The sequence below is a fragment of the Macrotis lagotis genome, chromosome 4, assembly GCF_037893015.1.
Source record: "Macrotis lagotis isolate mMagLag1 chromosome 4, bilby.v1.9.chrom.fasta, whole genome shotgun sequence".
NCBI lineage: Eukaryota > Metazoa > Chordata > Mammalia > Peramelemorphia > Peramelidae > Macrotis > Macrotis lagotis.
In genome coordinates, this window is record NC_133661.1 from 82,521,428 (window position 1) to 82,539,871 (window position 18,444).

At 43.1% G+C, this 18,444-nt stretch overlaps 1 protein-coding gene across 1 annotated transcript; it reads right to left on the reverse strand.

Annotated features, from left to right (window-relative positions):
* Positions 1-2,290: 2,290 nt before the first annotated feature.
* Positions 2,291-16,726, reverse strand: HHEX (hematopoietically expressed homeobox). Its single transcript, XM_074233359.1, has 4 exons — positions 16,351-16,726; positions 13,262-13,440; positions 12,357-12,407; positions 2,291-10,313 (listed from the first exon to the last, which is right to left on the reverse strand). Exons 1-4 carry the CDS (start codon positions 16,724-16,726, stop codon positions 10,089-10,091), a joined length of 831 nt encoding a protein of 276 aa, XP_074089460.1. The 3' UTR covers positions 2,291-10,088.
* Positions 16,727-18,444: the final 1,718 nt, after the last annotated feature.

The window sequence follows — 18,444 nt, forward strand, 5'->3', positions numbered from 1 at the left end:
AATGTTTTATTGAAGTGTTTTTCCTTTGTTCCAAGAAGTTCCTCAAGAAGAGAGGAAAAAGGAGGGAGAATATCTGGAAATGGCTTTGATATAAAAACATTAAAAATGAATGTTTAAAAAACCCTTTCTGACACATACCAAACAAGTAAGTGCTCATCCAGCTTCTGCTTGAAGACCACTAATGAGGAGAGCCAACTATCTGCTGAGCCAAAAACCTTCTACTTTTAAAACACTGATCCTTTAGGTATCTTTTTCTGACATCAGATTAAATCTGCATTTCTGCAAATTCCACCCACTGCTTTTCATTCTGTGTTCTAGAATGAACCCCAATAGATATAATTCTTCTTGAACATGATAACCCTTGAAGATAACAACCATATCCCCACACCTACTCCTGGTTTTCTCTTCTTCAGGTCAAACACCCTCAGTTCTTTCAATTGATAGTCACAAGGCTCTTAATTATCCAGTTGAGCCTATTCAAAATGCTCTCCAACTTATCAAAAGTGAACATACTCACTATTTTGGATGTTTTCTGATCAAGGAAAAATTCAGTGGGATTATCACCTACACAGTTCTGAGCATTGCACTTATATTGATGCAAACTAATGTTATATTAAGGGTTTTTTGGATACCAAAAGAAAGTGATGATGAGGAACAACTGAAAGATTTGTGGTGGAAAGAAATAATATTTTTCTCATGTTCAAGAGGTGGAGGTTAGGGAAAGTCTTCTGGGAGAGAGATATCCTTGATGTCATATTAAAAATGTATTGTTCAGCATATTTTTAAAATCCATGGAAATAAATATGAATCTGTACCACATTGGAAAAATATGCATATCCTTTCATCTGACCTACCTATTTCTTTGTTAGATAAAAAGCATCTATCTGTAACAAAATATTCCTTGTAAAATTGTTTGTAACAGCAAAATCCTGAAAATAAATTAGATATCCCTCAGTTGGAGGATGGCAAAGGATGTATCATATTATATATGAACATAATGAAGTATTATTACATTTCCAAACATATGCAAAGTGATGCAAACAAAAGAAAACAAGACTAAAGGAATAATACATAAAAAAAAAAACAGCAACATAATAAAAGACAATAACAGCAACAAAGAATTAATGTTATACACTTGGTTAAGAAAGGTAGACAGGATCAGGGAAATAACATCTTAGGCACTGCTCTGTTCATAAAAATAGCATTGGTATTGGAGTTAATGAGGAAATAATGAAAATTCAAGAACTACAAAATTATTTAAAATATTGGTTTATTTCAACTGATTTTTTTAATATTCTTATTTGGGGGGGGGGGTGAGGCAATGGGATTAAGTGACTTACCCAAAGTCATACAGTTAGTAAGTATCAAGTGTCTGAGACTGGATTTGAATTTGGATCCTTCCTATTCCAGGACCAGTGTTCTATTCATTGTGCCACCTAGCTGCCACTCACTCCCTTATATTCTTATTCTTATGTTGAGAGGTAGCATCACCAGTGGATAAAACAGCTCCCTTTGAATCACAACGGACACTTTCTGGGTGAGCATTCAACTACAGATCACTTGGGTCTCAATAGCTCAGAAAACTTGTCTTTTAAATTTCAAGTAAGTTGCTAATCTGTATTTGTGGAGAGAATGTCCACCTCAGATTCCCTATACTAATGACATCACAGGTCCAGCACCACTCCCTTATGATATATAGCTATATATATAAATGTGAATTCAAATATGAATATTTGAATATCAATATTTGTGGAAAGAAGTAAAGATAAAATTTATATTAAAGGATTACAAAAATAATTAAAGCATGAATGGATTTTTAAAAATTGAAATATCTGAATTGCATGATTCCATGACTTCAAGAGACAAAATGTGATCTGAGGTGATGTATTAATATCTAAAATTAGTCATTTTCTATCCTTAAAACAAAAGTACAGAATAAAGAATGTTGTGGCAAAAAGAAAAAGAGAGTATGAGAAAGGAAAAGGACGAATAAGGGAAAAATGGAAGGCAAGAAGAAGGAAGGATGGAAGCAAGGAAGTAAAGAAGGAAAAAGAAGCAAGAAATTTCACTTAGAGAATAATTGAAAGGAGAGAGACAGAGAGAGAGAGAGACAGAGGCAGAGATAGCAACAGAGAAAGACAAGAGAGACAAAGACAGAATCAGAGACAGAAAGATACATAAAGAAATAGATCTATAGAAATACATCTTTTTTACTATATAAAGAAGTAAGGAGAAAAACTGAGGAAGAGAGGAGAAAGGGAAGAAAGAATGGTATTATGTAACCCTTAGATTTAAAATTTTTTTAAATGTTAAATAATGGCTAGCATTTATATAGAGCTTACTATGTAGCAGGCACTGTTCTAAGATGTTTCCAAATGACACTTGAGCGCCAAGCTGTCTGAGTTCTGAATAGAGCTCAGGTAAGGGTTTTAAACTTAACTGAGATCAGGGTTCTTAAAACTTTAGATTTCCTCTTGTCCCCTCTCACCCCACCCCCATCATTCTCTAACTCATTTCTGGGTTATAAATCTATGTGTGGAGATAGAGTGGTAAGAATTTGTGCAAGAAAAAATCACTGACAAATTGGAGCTTCTAGTCTTCGAATTGGCAAAAATTTTTCTTGTCTCCAGCCCACCCCACAAAGGAAAGAAAAGAAATAGATTCAAAGGAAAGTGCTAAGGTCATTTAGCAGTGGAAATATGTCTCTGTCAATGTCTGGAATTGAATTAAATTAAATTTTTGAAAGCACCTACAACCAGATTTGTTTCCAAACAAAATTTGTTTTGCTTTTGTGTAGACCTTTCAATTAGATTAGATTTCCCAATTCCCACCCAGTCTTCAGAGGTCTTTACAGACATTAAAACTCAATCATTTAAGAAAACAACTCAGTCAAAGGAACAAGCAGTAGTAATAGGGGCCTCATTTAAATAGTGCTTTTAAATTCATTAGGTCTTTGGTTCCTCATCTCCAACTTGCGCTTGGGAGCAGAACACGAAGTATGTAACTGGCCAATTTGACTGCTCTGGTAAATTCTTCTGTCATAAACTCATTCCTGGGCCTTTTTTCCCTGGTATCAGCTTTTCATAAGAAGTAGCAGCTTCTTGGACCCAAATCTGCTAAATGTTTTGAATTTGTTTTTCTTTGGACTGGGATCTTTGATCTCATTGATTTGGGGCAACCCCTTCCTTCAAAGTAGATCAAAGCCTGCCTATTATTTATTATCTTAAAGAACTGTCTATTTCACTAAGATATTAATAATCAATTAAGTGACATGTTCATGGTAGTGTGTGTTGGAGTCAGATTCTAAGACCAGAACTCTATGATATGCCATATTACCTCTTTGTGTGTGTGTGTTTGTGTGTGTGTGAGGGAGAGAGAGAGACAGAGAGACAGAGACAGAGAGAGGCAGAGGGACAGAGAGAGAGAGAGAGACAGACAGACAGACAGACAGACAGAGCCAGGACACAAAGAGATGACTATAGAAATTGATCTTTTTTACTTTATAAATGTTATATAAGATGTCTCTATAAATATCTTTTACATTTTCATATACATCTATGTCTTTAAGTTTGCAAACCCCTTCATACACATCATTTGAGCCTCTCAACAATACTATGAAGTTATTTTCACTCCCATTTTATAGAAGAGGAACTAGAAGAGGTTAAGTCACTTCCCAGGTCAGAGACAGGATTTGCTCCTCATTTTTTCTGACTTCATTGGAGCATTCTAAGAAAAGCAAGCCAACAATGTCTTTCCCAGATGGCTTCCTATTCAAAGTTCACATCATTAAAGTTGATTTATAATTTACATCCATTCAAGTTATATCTTTAGAAGTGGACACCTATATCCAATCATTTCCCAAATCTTGCAGAGTCTACCTTTACAGCTTCATTTATATCTGGTCCCATCTCTCCACTAAAACTCTCCAGGGGCTGCCAATTTCCTACAGAATAAAGGAAAAATTTCTCTGATATTTAAAATTCTTTTCAATATGACTTTAGGCTATCTTGCTAGGTTCGTTGAACATTATTCTCCTTCCCATATGCTAGGGTGCAGACAGACTTGCCATATTTGACTTTCCCTCTTCTGCTTCCTTGTCTTTTAACAGTTTGTCCTCCCCATGCCAGGAAATCATTATATGCTTACTTCTGACTCTTATAATTTCCAGCTTCCTTCAAAGTCACCAAAGTCCTCTTCCCAAACTTCTGTTTATTTCACACAAGACAGTATTAATCCCCCCCCCCTTTTTGTCTTTGCACAGGGTGTGTCACAAACACTAAATGCTTGTGGGCTGAATGAATGAATGAAGGGATACACTTAAAGTACTTCAGAAATGAACGCGTTATAAGAAAGGGGATGGGGAGGGAAAGCAAAAAGAAAAATCTTCGAATAGAAGGAGGGGAAGTTATGGCTTCACAACAACAAACTTGGAAGAAAACTTGGTCAAACATTTATAAGATTCCAAGCATTTTGACAACTATCAGTTCATTTTCCCCACTTTTCCATCCAATTTCATTCCAATTGGATCCATTGTATCTGTGCATTGTATTTGAAGTCTCACTGGTGGGAGATTTTGTAGGAAAGGTTCATTCTTGACATATTGACATATGACAGCTCAATTGAAAACTGCACCTGGCTGAAGGGTTCTTATCCCCAGGAAAGAGAAACAGCTTGATGTAGACTAGGAAAGAAAAGGATTGACCTTCGACCAAGATCTCTGTTCTATTTCTGACTTTGCAAATTCAAGCAAGTTAGCTCTCCTCCCTAAGACTCAGTGTCCCCATCTGCAAAATGAGGAACATTAGGCCTCTCTCATCTCAGGGGTCCTTCAGACTCTAAAGATTGCTGCCGAATCTGAGTTGCATTTCCTCAAATCTAAATCCATTTCCTTGAATACAACCTCCACTTTCACCAGATTAATTGAAATGAATATTCACAGCTGTGAAGTCAGGAAAGAGCCGGGTGGTGGGCTTCAAAGTGAATAGATCCTTTTGGACTCATTCTATAAATAACCTCATCTATCAGAAATGATTTCCTCTTTTTCCCACCAGAAATGGTACCTTATCACCTTCCCTAAGATGGAGAGATCATAAAAACTAAGCAAAAGAGGTCTTAGGCAATTATTCTTCATCAAAAATCCTCCCCACAGAGCTGGCAGTCCCTGAAAGTGAGGCTGTTTATAGAGTCAAAGTACATTGTGCACTGAAATCAATATCCTATTAAGTGAGCGAGGGCTTTGAATATCAAAGACTGATGGACTGGATCATTTGGGCTATAAGAACATGACCCAGAGGATTAATCACACACTGTCATGAAGAAATTGGGGCAATTCTCCCAATCATTAACGTGCTGCTTACAGAAATGTGCTCTGCTGTTTGTCTTTCTGCTAAATGATAACCGTTTTCAAGTTGGATCTCCTGATAAAAGAGTTAAAAACAAGACCAGAACTGTGTTGTAAAGGTCATACATGCTGATTCAACATTAAATAGCCAGGAGGCAAACAAATAAAAAATGCTTGGATTGTGGGCAGGAATCATACATTATTAATAATGCAGCAGAAATGTGGAGAAGGAAATGGATGATTGTCAGTATCTTCCCCACCCAAGTTGGGAAAACCCAACCAGTTCTGGGTCCTCCATTTATGTTTCACACAAAGGTTTATGGACCTGATGGAAAACTAAATGCGATGCCAGGAGTTTCCCCATGCCTGGTCTGAAGTTCCATATAATTTGTGTTCCAGAATTCAGTTCTATAGTAACCTTGAACTAGTGGCTATCCTTCAATTGACCTCCTTTTTCTCACTTCTAAAAATTGTCATAAAGATCATAAATGAATAAGGTCTCCTAGTACTAGAAAGGTAATAAGTACCAGGAAAGGGACTGTGACCTGTAAAGACCACGGGACTACTCTTATGCCACATCATACCCACTCCTTTCCCCCTGCCCTGCATTAAGACTCAGCAATCTTCAAACTCTCATCTGACTCAGAGTAGCCAACATTTATTAAATGTCTACCATATTCTAAAACCTAACTGGGCAGAGCACTGGTAATATAGAGACTAAATTAAAAATAGTCCCTGCCCTCAAGGAGCTTACATTTTACTTCTCTGTACATCTTGCCTGGTTTTGGATATGCTGAAATTGGGAAATGTCCTTGTGTGATAGAATAGGCTTCATTAAAACCCAGTTTTCACTCTGTTGAGTTTCTATTGACAATTGAAAGTCCCACAGCCTCTCTCTCTCTCTCTCTCTCTCTCTCTCTCTCTCTCTCTCTCTTCCCTCCCCAATTCTCATACTGAAGCTATTTGTGAACAATAAACATTAACCAGAGGTTATCTCCAGGAGCAACACAAACACACTGATTTCAGAATTGCTTTAATTCAGTAATCAGCCCACAAGCTTCTTGTTCCCTAAAATCACATACAGATTTTATTTTCAGCCTAAAACTAATTATGACCTTTGAAATCAGTGATACCACCCCCTCAACTTATCTGGGAGACAGGAGCTGGGTAAATATCCCTAGTGGTCCTGATGGGTTCTGATGGAGAGTCAGGGAGACGGTGAACTGGAGCATAATCAGGAAATTTGGAAGGACATTTGAAGCACCTTGGGGGGGGGGGGGGGGTGAGGGATCCTGGACTATTGGTTGAGAAATCTTAACTCTGCCATTAAGCATTGTATCAAATCAAATCATTACATTTCCCTAACCCTTTGTTTCCTAATCTCTCAAATGGAGTTGAACTCTAAAGTAATTTCCAGCCCTAAAAATTCTCTGTGCTGAACTTGATTCCTGTTTTAGGGTTTAAGACCTGACCCCCCCCTGAGGAAACCTAAAGAGATAAGATTGAATAATTCTGAGCAGATGCATCACCATAATCCAGGTTGCTCACTCTGGAGGCATCAGAACCATTTATCCCCAGTAAGAATCTCAGTAGACTCAAAGGGATTTTAATGTTCCCTCTCCTTGGTTCTCTTCAGTCTATGCTACCCTAACTCTAGTTTGCAGAGTCAGAGCTACATTTTAAGAGAAACAGACCCAGAGGATTTCAATGCTGAGATGCACCAGGAGACAGAAGGAAGGGAGAATTTCTCCCACCTCATCTCTTGCAGTGCACTCTCCCAGTCAGTGATTGAAGGGAATAAATTGGACTTTTCCTAACTTAGAATTAGGTTACTGCTCTTAGTCATGACACTGGTTCCTTTTTCACTAACTATCCATCAACACAGGCCTCCTCCTCTTAATCACTTTAAACCCTCATCAACATACTGAATTCAACTCAGATTCAACTGTGCTCAGATATCTCACCTTTTCCTCCCTTTCAATCTATATGTGCTTTTATCCATTCATCTTCTTCTTTTCATAATTGATCAACTACAAAACATAACTGCTCATTTTAACTGAAAGTTTTCATTACCAAGATCCTTATTTCTACCCCCCTGGGCTGGTATTCAAAGAACCCTATCTCACACCCAGACTCAGAGGAAAGAGTAAAGAATCATGCATTTCTTAATACTAGCATCTACTGTAAGTCAGACTTGTTTACAGGTGTCTATTTTGTTCGCAATATTTGTTTGTAGTCTCCTCAATTCAATTTTGAGCTATTTGAGGGCAGGGATCCTCACAACAACCCTGGGAGAAGATAAGATATTAAATCATTTTTACAGTTGAGGAAACTGAGGCAAAGGTTAAGCTATTTGTCCAGGGTCCCATAGCTGAGGTTAGATTTGAATTTAGGTCTTCCTAACTCCAGGCTGCATCCCCCCACCCACTGTGTAAATACTCCTGGCTGCTGAGTTTCTCAGGCTTTGTCCAGTGCCCAGAGGGGCAGAAGGGAAACTATGTAGTGGTCAGAAAAATAGCTGTGATGTGGACTGAATTCACAGAAGAAGAGCTTCCAGGAATGAGGGGTTGGCAGTCCTAGGCACTCTGACCTGATCAAACCAGAGTTGGAGGATTCTGCTTAGAGTGAGCACCATAAACTAGGGAGTTCCACTAGGCAGGACAACGAGGATGGTGAAGGAACTTTAGTTCTCATTATATGAAGACTAGTTGAAGAAACCAGACAAGTTTAGATTGGAGAAGGCAAGGATAGGAGGCATGAAGACTGACTTCAAGTATCTAAAGCATCTTTATGGGGAAGAGAGATTGGTTGTTCTGTTGGGACAATGGAAGTTACAAAGAGGCAGATTTCTTGACTTCAGGGAGAATTTCTTAACAATAACAAGTGTCTAAAAGTAGAATGTACTTCCCCTTAATTGGACTAGAGGTTAGATGACTTTTTTGCAGTGGAGTTCCTTTCAGGTTGGACTATATGGTGGCTAAGGTCTCTAGCAACTCTCATTTTGTGAACTGAGGCTACTGTCCCTCCTAAAGTTCCCTCTGTTTGTTCACCTACTCACACAGAAACCAGGTGAACTGGCCTGCCGGAGTTCATTTTTCTCTAACTAGATCTCAGGTAATTCGTCTGAGATACATGAAATGTAGAGATCACTAGTTAGAGAAATAATAGGGTTTATTCACTAGCTGGGTTCCCTCATCCTACTGAGGAAGAACTTGGGATCTAGAGAGGTGCAATGACTTGGCCAGGATTATTCAGCCAGTTCCTGGCTAACCTTTCTTCCTCAATAGTCTTTTCTTCTGTTTTACAGAAGCCTGTTTCCAAAAGCCTCTAAATGAAAATTGTGGTGGGGGAGGAAAGGGGGGGCACTGTTGACTCAACAGGTCAAGGTTGACCAGAGACCTGCCAAAGGCTCCTACTGCAAATCAATCAATACAACCTAGGTAGCTGCTGGGGAAAAGGGTGGGGGTGGGGGACACCTAAGGGCAGGCCTACTCACTTTCAGTTCTGTTCTTGCCTTTCTCTTTCTAAACATACTGGCCACTTACTAATCAGATAGTTCCCAGAACTGAAGCTCTCCTTTTCCCCCAGCCCACTTTCTCAATAATAGTTATTAGCCTTGCCCAAGTAAAGTCTCCCCCAATACTAATTAACATTGTCCTGGAAAGGTGTTAGGCTAAACCCATTCTCACATATTTACATAAAGTGACAGGAAGGATTGGGATTGGCCAAATACAAATAAAAAAAAATCCCCCCAACACTGGTAAAAATTCAATTCTTAGCCAGAAGCTCAGTTCAGCCTGGACAAATAGAGAATTCTGCAGATTTTGTAAGTAATGACAAAATGAAAACAGAACACTGTGGAAGCTTCCATTTGATTGATCATCAATGAATTTGTTTGTTTTAAAGACCCATTTCTCTCTTAAAAAAAAAGACACTGGCTTATCAGATTGTCGTGTTTTTGACAGACAAGTATGTACATGATATAAACAATGAACAATATAAAACCACAAAAAATTATCTACAATCTACATATATATATATATATATATAATTCAACCTGCTACTGGGAGTATATTTGAGATTAGTTTTGATAACTGATTGTGTCAGTTTCTCCTCAATGGCCTGTTAAGCTTTATCACAGTTTCTTGTCAAATAGTTACTGGAAGATAACAGTGCAGAAGGCAGTATCTTACCCAGAATATTTATTTTACTAACAAAAGAGCAGAATTAACAGGCAAATCTCTGAAATGATTCCAAGTTTAACCAGGTTTAAGACAGGTGCTTCGAGACTTTTAGATAAAAAATTTTTTAAATTCACTTTTTAAAAAGTGACATCCAGTTTCAGGACCTGGTCCACCTGGGAGATCTCACAAACAAGCAATCTCCCATGATGTTAAATAGATTATAGATCTGGAATAGGAAAAGCATCAATATAGAAAGTCTAATTAAATCTTTAAAGCTACTGGTAAGCCAGTTGTGACAATTTACTTGGGGAAGTATGCTTAATCTTTGCAAAATCAATTTTAGCATAACAACTTAAAATCAAAACTTATTTTCTTAGTAAAAAAAAATCAAAGTTAACATGGATATCTGTTAACTAGCCAAAGCACCAAATTGCTCAGTTTTCTGATAAGAAAGAAAGTGAATTCCCTTTGGTTCATTTTTTTTTCTCAGCTCTTCCATAGAGATCTTCCAATTAAAAGAAAATAAAAGATTATTCTCAAGTCCAGTCTCGCTCAAGTTTCAGTCATCCTGCCTGGTAATAACCTTTATCCCCCTCAATGTCCACTTCCTGATCAGAATCCTCTGAAATCTCCGAGTCCAGGTCTTCTTGGGAAGCAGGGGAGGGAGAACACTGTGAGCTATCCAGAGAAAGGTCTTTTGTCTGGTCGCTGGGTAAACAGTTATCTTGTCTCTGATCACAGTGATGATCTGGATTTTCCAATTCTTCTTTTTTGTTTTGAGGGTTCTCCTATATAAAAGGAATAAAAATTGGGGTAGGATATGGAGTGATGAAAACTGGACTCTTTGTAATTTTGACTTTAGAACTCCCATCTGGCCTTTAATACTACCAGACCTTGTTAAGTGTTCAGCAGTTTTTGGTTGCTTACTTAGGCAAATTGTCAAAAGCTTAAAGTCTCAATTTGGCGATGGAAAGGTTGTATTTAACACATTCATTTCTCCCTAATAACTCTTGTCCTCCTCGTGGCACTTTTTCTGTATCTACTCATCTATTTACATTTTTTCGTTCCCCTCCCAATAGAAAATAAAGTTCTCGAATGCTGAGACTGTTCTTCACCTGAGGGTGAATACATAGCTGCTTAATTAGTGTTTCTCGAAGGAATGAAAGAAGAAATGAATGAATTTGGAAGAAGAAATCATTCTGCTAACACCAAATCGAGATTAAACTCCCTCAAAGACAAAAGAAGCCAGGACTATACCTCCAAAGTGGATTTAGGCTAATTCAGTATACACACCTTCAGACCAATTCGGTGGTTTCAAGATTGTCTAAAGAAATTATTTCTTAACAGTTCAGAGCGCTGTGGGGTCCCCGTTTTGCATTCACTAGATATATTAAGATTTTCTAGACTTTAAAAAAATATACCAGATTTGTAAAAAAGAATCAAAGAACTTTCAAAATGATAAGAGAGAATCCAATTTACGATCTCTTCTACGGAGTGCAGTTTAAACTAGCCGGAGGATTAAGCAGAGAAGTAATGGACACCGGGAGAGGGAGAAGGAAAGAGAGACCAGCCTCGCAGTTCTGCTAGCAGTCTCAGAGAAAGGCCTTCCACATTACTCTAATGTGAATCAGTTATTAAAGTAAATAGTCTTGGGTACTTGAATCTGAGGAGAAAGTAATCCCTGTTTATTTAAAATCCAAAGAAGAAAAAAAACAAAACCCCTCCAGGGAGTGGGGAGGAGAACCAGTCCAACTCACTTAAGACACTTACTAATATAAGCAAAAAATCAAAACAAACCTAGAGTAAAAATTGGGATCAAGATTTTCCTCCACTTGAAACTCAATTTTAAGTGGATTCATTTTGCCATCATGGATGAAAGAAAAATAACTTTAGTATTTTATTATGAAAACTTTCCATTGTTTTCTAAGACGGGAGGCCCCGTAGACACAACAATGTAAACCGGAGAGCTGAGCAATTAATCAGGTAACTTTGATCGGTAGAGACTGCCACAAATCGAACCCCGGATTCTTAACTCCGGGAAAGCTCTAACCAACTTCGTCATCGAATTAGAGGGATAATTGCCTTTTAGCTCACTTCAACAATTCCGTTCCATTCAACAAACATTAATTAAGCACCAACTATAAGTCAAGCATGATCTGGGCTGGAGACACCAAGAGACCAACTCCAGTCCTCCGGCCCCACCCCTACCCCCCACCCCACTTTGGACCCGAACTTTATTTTCTCCGGTAAAAGCTTCGACTGCATTTGCAAACTGGGTAGGAAATGTTCTCGGATTTCAAAACCTCTTCTTCCTTTCTAGTCTGGCCTTATACCGGGGCTAAGGGGCAGAAGTTAAAAATAGTTGATATTTTCATTGTATGAGCAGTCGATCAAATAGACTCTAAGATGTTTGTTTCCTTCTATTTACCTACCAGTCCTGCCTGGTTTTATTATAATTGTGTCAATAGAAGAAACAATATTCTCCCCCCAAGATAACTGCTTAAGTCATTTACTGGCAATTACTTTATCTTTCCTGCGTTAATTAGATAAACAACATATGGGTTTATAAAACAATTAGCGTGGTCCTTTAATAGTCTGTGTGTGAAACCCCCGCCGTAATGGCCATCGGAACTGAGCGCATTAGGCGCTTTTAGCGTTAGTGCCGCCTGGCCGAGTCCTCCAGGATTCCCAAAAGACTATTTGCCTTTTTAATCAAGGTGAAGAGGCTAAATAGCCCCGGGGATGACTTTTGCATACAAGCTCGAATAGGGATCCCGTTAGAAGATAAGATCATTAAAAGAGTTATTGCTATAGTAACACGCGCCTCGTACCTGCTTTAGCCTTCTCCACTTGGCTCGCCGATTCTGAAACCAGGTTTTGACCTAGAGAGATGGAAAGAAAGGGAACCATGGCCACATGTTCGGGATGTAGACCTACGGGAAGGCCCTTTAAGGGGGTGGGGAGGGTATTTGGAAGGGGCAGCGGAAGGGTATTTGGCTTCCAGGGCACAGCTCGTGGCAGGTCTCACAAAAGCTGGCGCCAGCATTATTAGCTTCATTTTGCAGATGAAAAATGAAGCTTAGGAAATTTATTAGAGAGCTTCAGATAAGTTAAATGAATGAAAAGGTACAAGCTGGACCCAGGTGGTGTTTTTCTTTTTTTTCCCCTCTGCATCTGTCAATTATTTCATGGTTTATATGTAGGAAGTGAAGTTAACTAATTAATAAGTCACCTAAAGAAACGATTATTGCACAAAGAAAACGAAGCTTCAGTGACTTGTCGTTTAAGACAGTAAGAGTTAAAGTCATAGGTGGTCGGTCCCTCAGATCTTGCACTGTACTATAATGCCTCTCTAGTCACCTAAGGTATCTTGAAAGTATCAAAATAAAGATTCGGGGGAAATCGGGCCTAAGAATTTTAGATCAGGTGATCCAAGCATGGACCATCTCTTCTTGCTCCCTCTCCTTCCCCACTCAGACCCACTGCTCTCCCAGTTCCTTCTTTCCAGCTCAGAACTTAGCCCCAATTTCTTCTTCCCCACTCAGATCCACTGTTTTCCCAGATCCTTCCTCACTCCGAATTTTTTTCTCCAGCTTCCTCTTTTCCTCATTTAGAATTCCCCCCCCCGATTTCTTCTTCTTCCCCACGCAGAGCCACTGTTTTCCCCAATTCCCTCTTCTTCCCCATTTAGAACTGTTTTCCTAACAGTTCCAAGGAATCATGTTTCCCAGCTCACCTGCCTCTCACTGAGCTGCAGCATCTTAGCAAGACGCTTTCTCTCAGGTGGGGAAAGGTATTTCTGGGTCTCAAACTTCTTTTCCAATTCGATGGTTTGGTCATTGGAGAATCTTACTTGTCCTCCCTTTCTTTTGTGTAGTGGCCTCTGCATGAAAGGGCCCCAGAGAAGGGGTTTGCCTGTCGGTAGAGGAGGGGGGGGGAAAATGGAATCAGAGTGACCCAAAGCACCAAGACTCCAGGCATTCATATATTTAAATTGAAGTGGTGGATTCCGCAGTGGTCCATTTCTGCAGTAGTCATAGGTAACAAGTAATAACGACAACTCATCTATACAGTACTTTGATTTGAACCAAATGATTTCCTCTTGCCAATCTCATGAAGTACATCATTCATTTAACTAATATTATCATTATATTAAGGAAAAATCTAAGTTTCAGAAAATTAGAGCAACTTGCCTATTGTCACACCGTTAAGTGTGGAGAGAGAGAGATTGCAGTCTGAGTCTACTGGTTCCAGATCAGGACTCTTATAGGTGACAAGCAACATATATACAGACATTGTTCTCTTTATTAAAGCAAAATCTGGGGATTGAGTGACAAGTTATTAAGAACTTTAATTTACTCTCATTCTTGACTCTACACAAATATGATTAATCATGGTTCATATTTATGTAGCAATTCTACAGCCCTTATTTAATTTGAGTCTTGAAGTCAAAAAAAATTGGATTGGAGTCCTAACAATGTCACTCACTAATGTTACCAAATAACCTGGTTTCTCTTAAAATCCTGCCTAATATCCCATCTTCTGCAGGAAGTTTCCCCTACAGCTTTTAATTCTATTGTCCTCTTTCTTTTAATTATTTCCTATGGATCCTGCCTATTTTATTTACAATATTTGTTTGTAGTCTCCCCAATTCAGTTGTGAGCTATTTGAGGACAGGGACCATCTTTTGCTTCTTTTTGTTTCCTCGGGGATTAGCCTGACACACAGTAGGTTGTCAGTGAATGTTTATTGACTGCCTGGCAGTATAATCCTTGTTTGGCAATTTGGCAAAAAAAAAAAAAGCATTGCCTTTCTCTCCGCCTCAGTTTCCTCAGTTGTAAAGAGGGAATATGAGTCTTGTGTCACCTAGGTCCAACGATATTCGATGTTTTTAGGAACGCAATTATATACGTATGAGAGGTTATTCTTACTCCTCCCCAGGCCCACACCATCATTCATCTGCCAAAGACCCCCAGACTGAGGAAGAGTTCAAATCCACCGGTGGGCTTAAACCTCATAGCCCCCAAACCACAGAAGTGGATCCTTATACTCTTTCCCTATTAGCCTAACGAAAGTTTGCGGGGAGAAGAAAAAAAACTTTCCCCATCCCTGTCCCTCTGCGACTCAGATTTGACTCGGCCACGTTCGAGAGAACACCAAGAATTTTCAATCTTCTCTAAGTGTGATTCTTCTGGCTCCTCTGATTTCACACCAGGCTCTCTGAGGAGGCCAGTTAAAGCCACCCCTAGGGCTATGGCAACATTTCCGTCAATGTGTTTCCTGTTGGTCTATCTCGAAAAACCCCATGCTTCCTTCTGCTCTTTCACAGTCGTAACCCAAGGAAACTCACTGCATTCTCTGTACAAACGTCCTAGCCGAATGCCAGTCCCTGAGACCCGAGGAAGTCACTGTCAGCCAGGCTGGAAGCCCTCCGCCAGCTAAACTAACCTAAACTACTCCAGCTCCGAAGCTCTTCCCCTGGAGCCACAGAGATGGGGAAGGGGTGGTGAGAGGGAGCACTTTATGGATCCACTCCTTTCATCTTTCATTAACGGGGAAGGGCTTCACCATCACCGCTCACTCCGTGAGGGGAAAAATGAGTCTGTTTCCCCCTGCGACCTGATTCTGAGTTTGAACAAGGCATCCACGAAAATTATCCACCGAGATAAGTTTCCCCAGACTAGAGCCTCAGTGGTAATCACTGCCCAACAGCTGGCCTGCAAAGGGCACAGGCCAACAAGCAGGCCGAAGGGAATGGAGCGCGCTTGGGCGTGCAGGCTCCTGGGCGCCAGCCCCGCTCGGGTCCGGGGATTCCTGCGCTCTTTAGTCTGTCCGTCCCGTCGGTCTGCGCCTGAAACCTTTGAAAATCTAGCATTGTTTTTCGAGATTTTGCTTGCGTCAGCCTACAGACTGGTGCAAAACAGCCTCAAAAAAAAAAAATAGGAAGCAACTGGTTATTTTAGCTGCCATAAAGTCACATCCCACACAGAGGAAATGAACAATATCAGAAAAACGGATCCCGGCTATCAGAAGTCGAGTGTTTCCTGAATTTGTCTGTATTGAGGATGTCGATAAAATAATCAGCAGTGTGCACGACTCCCGGGGAAGGGGCTGCTCCATGCAGCCAGGAAAACACTTAACAGCTTCTGAAACCAGATTTACTCCTATCGAGAACTCAAGATTTCCTGTATGAACGGAAAGGGTCAGGCTCTTTTCGCTGCACAAACTTGTTGAACCAAGTCCAGCCTAGTAAGCCCCAGGCTGCCTGAGTCAATGGGCTCCACAGGGGGATCGGGGCTCCCCTGAACCCCCCTTCTTTCCGTGCACCCCCTTTCCGTTCTCCCTGAGCCCTCACAAACCGATCCCTCTCCCTCCCTAAATGCTCCTCCACCCCTCTCCCCAGGGAGAACAATTCTAGAGCGAATGTAAAGAAAGCACGCCGCGATGCCCAAATCCAGCGGCTCCCTCGAGGGGTCCCCTGTGGGCACCCGGTTGGCTCTGACCGCACACTGACACGCGGCTTTTTATCGTGGGGTCGGTGAGCGAGGTGCGGGAAAAGCAATCTGAGTCACGCGTGTGGTTCCAGTCCCGACTGAGGACTAGCAAGACAAGAGGGAGGGCAGTCGGCCCCCGGGCCAGCCCCAGCTCCCTTCCCGGGGCCGCGCACCCAGAGGGGGCCGAGGCCGGCGTTTTCTATGGCTTTTTCTACAACTTTCAATTGCTCGTTCCTGCCCGCCCACGCCCTCGCCAGGAGTCAGCGCCAACGCCCCAGCGCTGCCACCGGCGGGTGACACGCTCCCCCCACGCCGCCCCGGGCCGCCTTACCCAGGGGGTCGTGCCGGAGCAGGGGGTGCGGGTAGTCGTTCATGGTCCGGGGGAAGGGGTAGAGAGGGCCCGCGAAGGTGCCCGCCCCGTAGGTGGCGGCCAGCGCGGCCGGGTGGGAGAAGGCGGGGTGGATCGGCGTGGGCTCGTAGATGGGGGTCCGGTAGGAGGTCACGAGGCTGGTGAAGGAGGAGTTGGGGGAAGGCAGGGTAGGAGTCGGAGTTGGGGCGGGAGCGGCGGGCGGCAGCGGGGCCCCGGGCCCCCTCCCCAGGATGTCTTCGATGTAGAAGGGCGTCGGGTGCACGGGCTGCAGCAGCGGGGTGGGCGCGTACAGGGGGACCCCCACGGCCGCCCCGGGCCCCGGGTGCGGGTACTGCATGGCTGCGGCTCGGCCGGCTGGCAGCCCCTCTGTGCGCAGCCCTCCCGCCTCCCGGCGCTACATTTATCCGGGCTCCGCGCTCCCGGCGATAGGCTGGTCCGGCTTCGGGGTGGGGCCGCCTCGTCCCTGTCCCCTTCCTGCTGCAGGGCCCGGTGGCCAATGGGGCCGGGCCCCGAGAGCCGCCTCCCGCCCCTGCCCCTGGACCGCCCCCCCCCACTACGCCCTCCCGCGGCTCTCCGCCCCCCCCCCCCCGGGACCCGAGGGGCGCCCGGGGGCTCGGTCTCCCCCGCTCTTGGCCGCCAGGTGCCGGGCCGCGTCCTGCCTTCGTCGGGAGCCCAAGAAGAGGAGAGCCCAGGCTCTCCCGGGCCGCATCCCGAGCCCGTGCGGTGCCCGGAGGCCAGAGCCCGGCAGGGCGAGCGGTAAAGGGAGGGGCCGAGCAGGGGGTGGGGGGGCTCCCAGCCCCGCGGCTCGGGCGGAGCCAGGCACCTTGGGGCCCGGGGTGGTGGACCTCGACTCTTTCAGGGCCGGGACCTGAGCAGTCACCTCTGGAGCCTCGGGGCCGGAGGCAGGCGGGGAGTGGGGAGAAGATGCTTCCCAAACCACCCGGGCCCCTTGGGTCCACGCGAGGAGACCTCCGCCTGGAGGGCCACAAGGCACCCTCCCCGGCTGAAGCTTCCGCAGCCTGCACCCTCGGTGCTGGGCCCGGGGGCGGGCCAGGGCTTCGACCACCAGTCCAGGGCGGGCGGGAGTGGGGTGGAAGGAGGCAGGAAGAGCGGGCGGTTCAAGTGAGAGACGCCGAGACTGAACCACAAACGCCTTGAACGTCTTTCGGGTCCAAAGCGCCTGCTGTTACCCTGCCTTTGGGAGGCCAGTCTCGGGCCTCGGTGACTTCATCGCGTCTTCGGGGGGAAGCCGCCCTGGCCGGCTGAAAACACTCAGCTCTCCCGGAGGAGAGTTAGATTCTAAAATTTCCTGAAAAACATGCTTTTTAAAAAAGGTAAACTGTTATCTGGACGAGGCAGGGCGGTGTAATGTATGGCTAGAGAGCTAGACTGCGGACCTTCTGCTCCAGCCTCTGATTCGGAACTAACCGTGGGGCTCTGGCCAAGGTCCCACACTCGTTCAAACCCCAATTTCCTCATCCATAAAATGGGGATAATGGTAACACCCGATGCAACAGCAGCAACTCAGAGCGGCTGTGATCTAATTACACGGCAACACAAGCAAAGGATTCTCCGAACCGAAAGCGCCCTACAAATGTTAGCTATTGTTATTAATGATAACAACGATACCCCCCCCCCCGAAAAAAGGAAAACGCTCATAAGATTTAGAGTTGGAAAAGGACTTAAAGACCACCTAATCCAGCTAGTCCCTAACCCGTTGGGGTCTGGGGACGCCTTCGGACTCCTCAGAAGTCATAATGGAAGGAACTAGAAGTTAGAAGGAAATCAGAAGTTGGTGAAAACAAAGCTGTGATTCCCGCTCCTCCTCCCCCAAGTTCCTGGACTCTCTGAAATCTCTTCATCGATCCAAGACTCCAGGTCCAGGTTCTCCCTTCTTCATCTGCGCAAAAACGTGAGAGGAAGAGACTTCCCTAGAATAACAGAAATTCTGGCCTTCACATAATTTTAAACACGATCCAGTCCCACTCCCAGTAACTTAATCCAAGATCATACAACACCCATTTATTGGACCTGAGTCTGTAGACTTCAAATTCA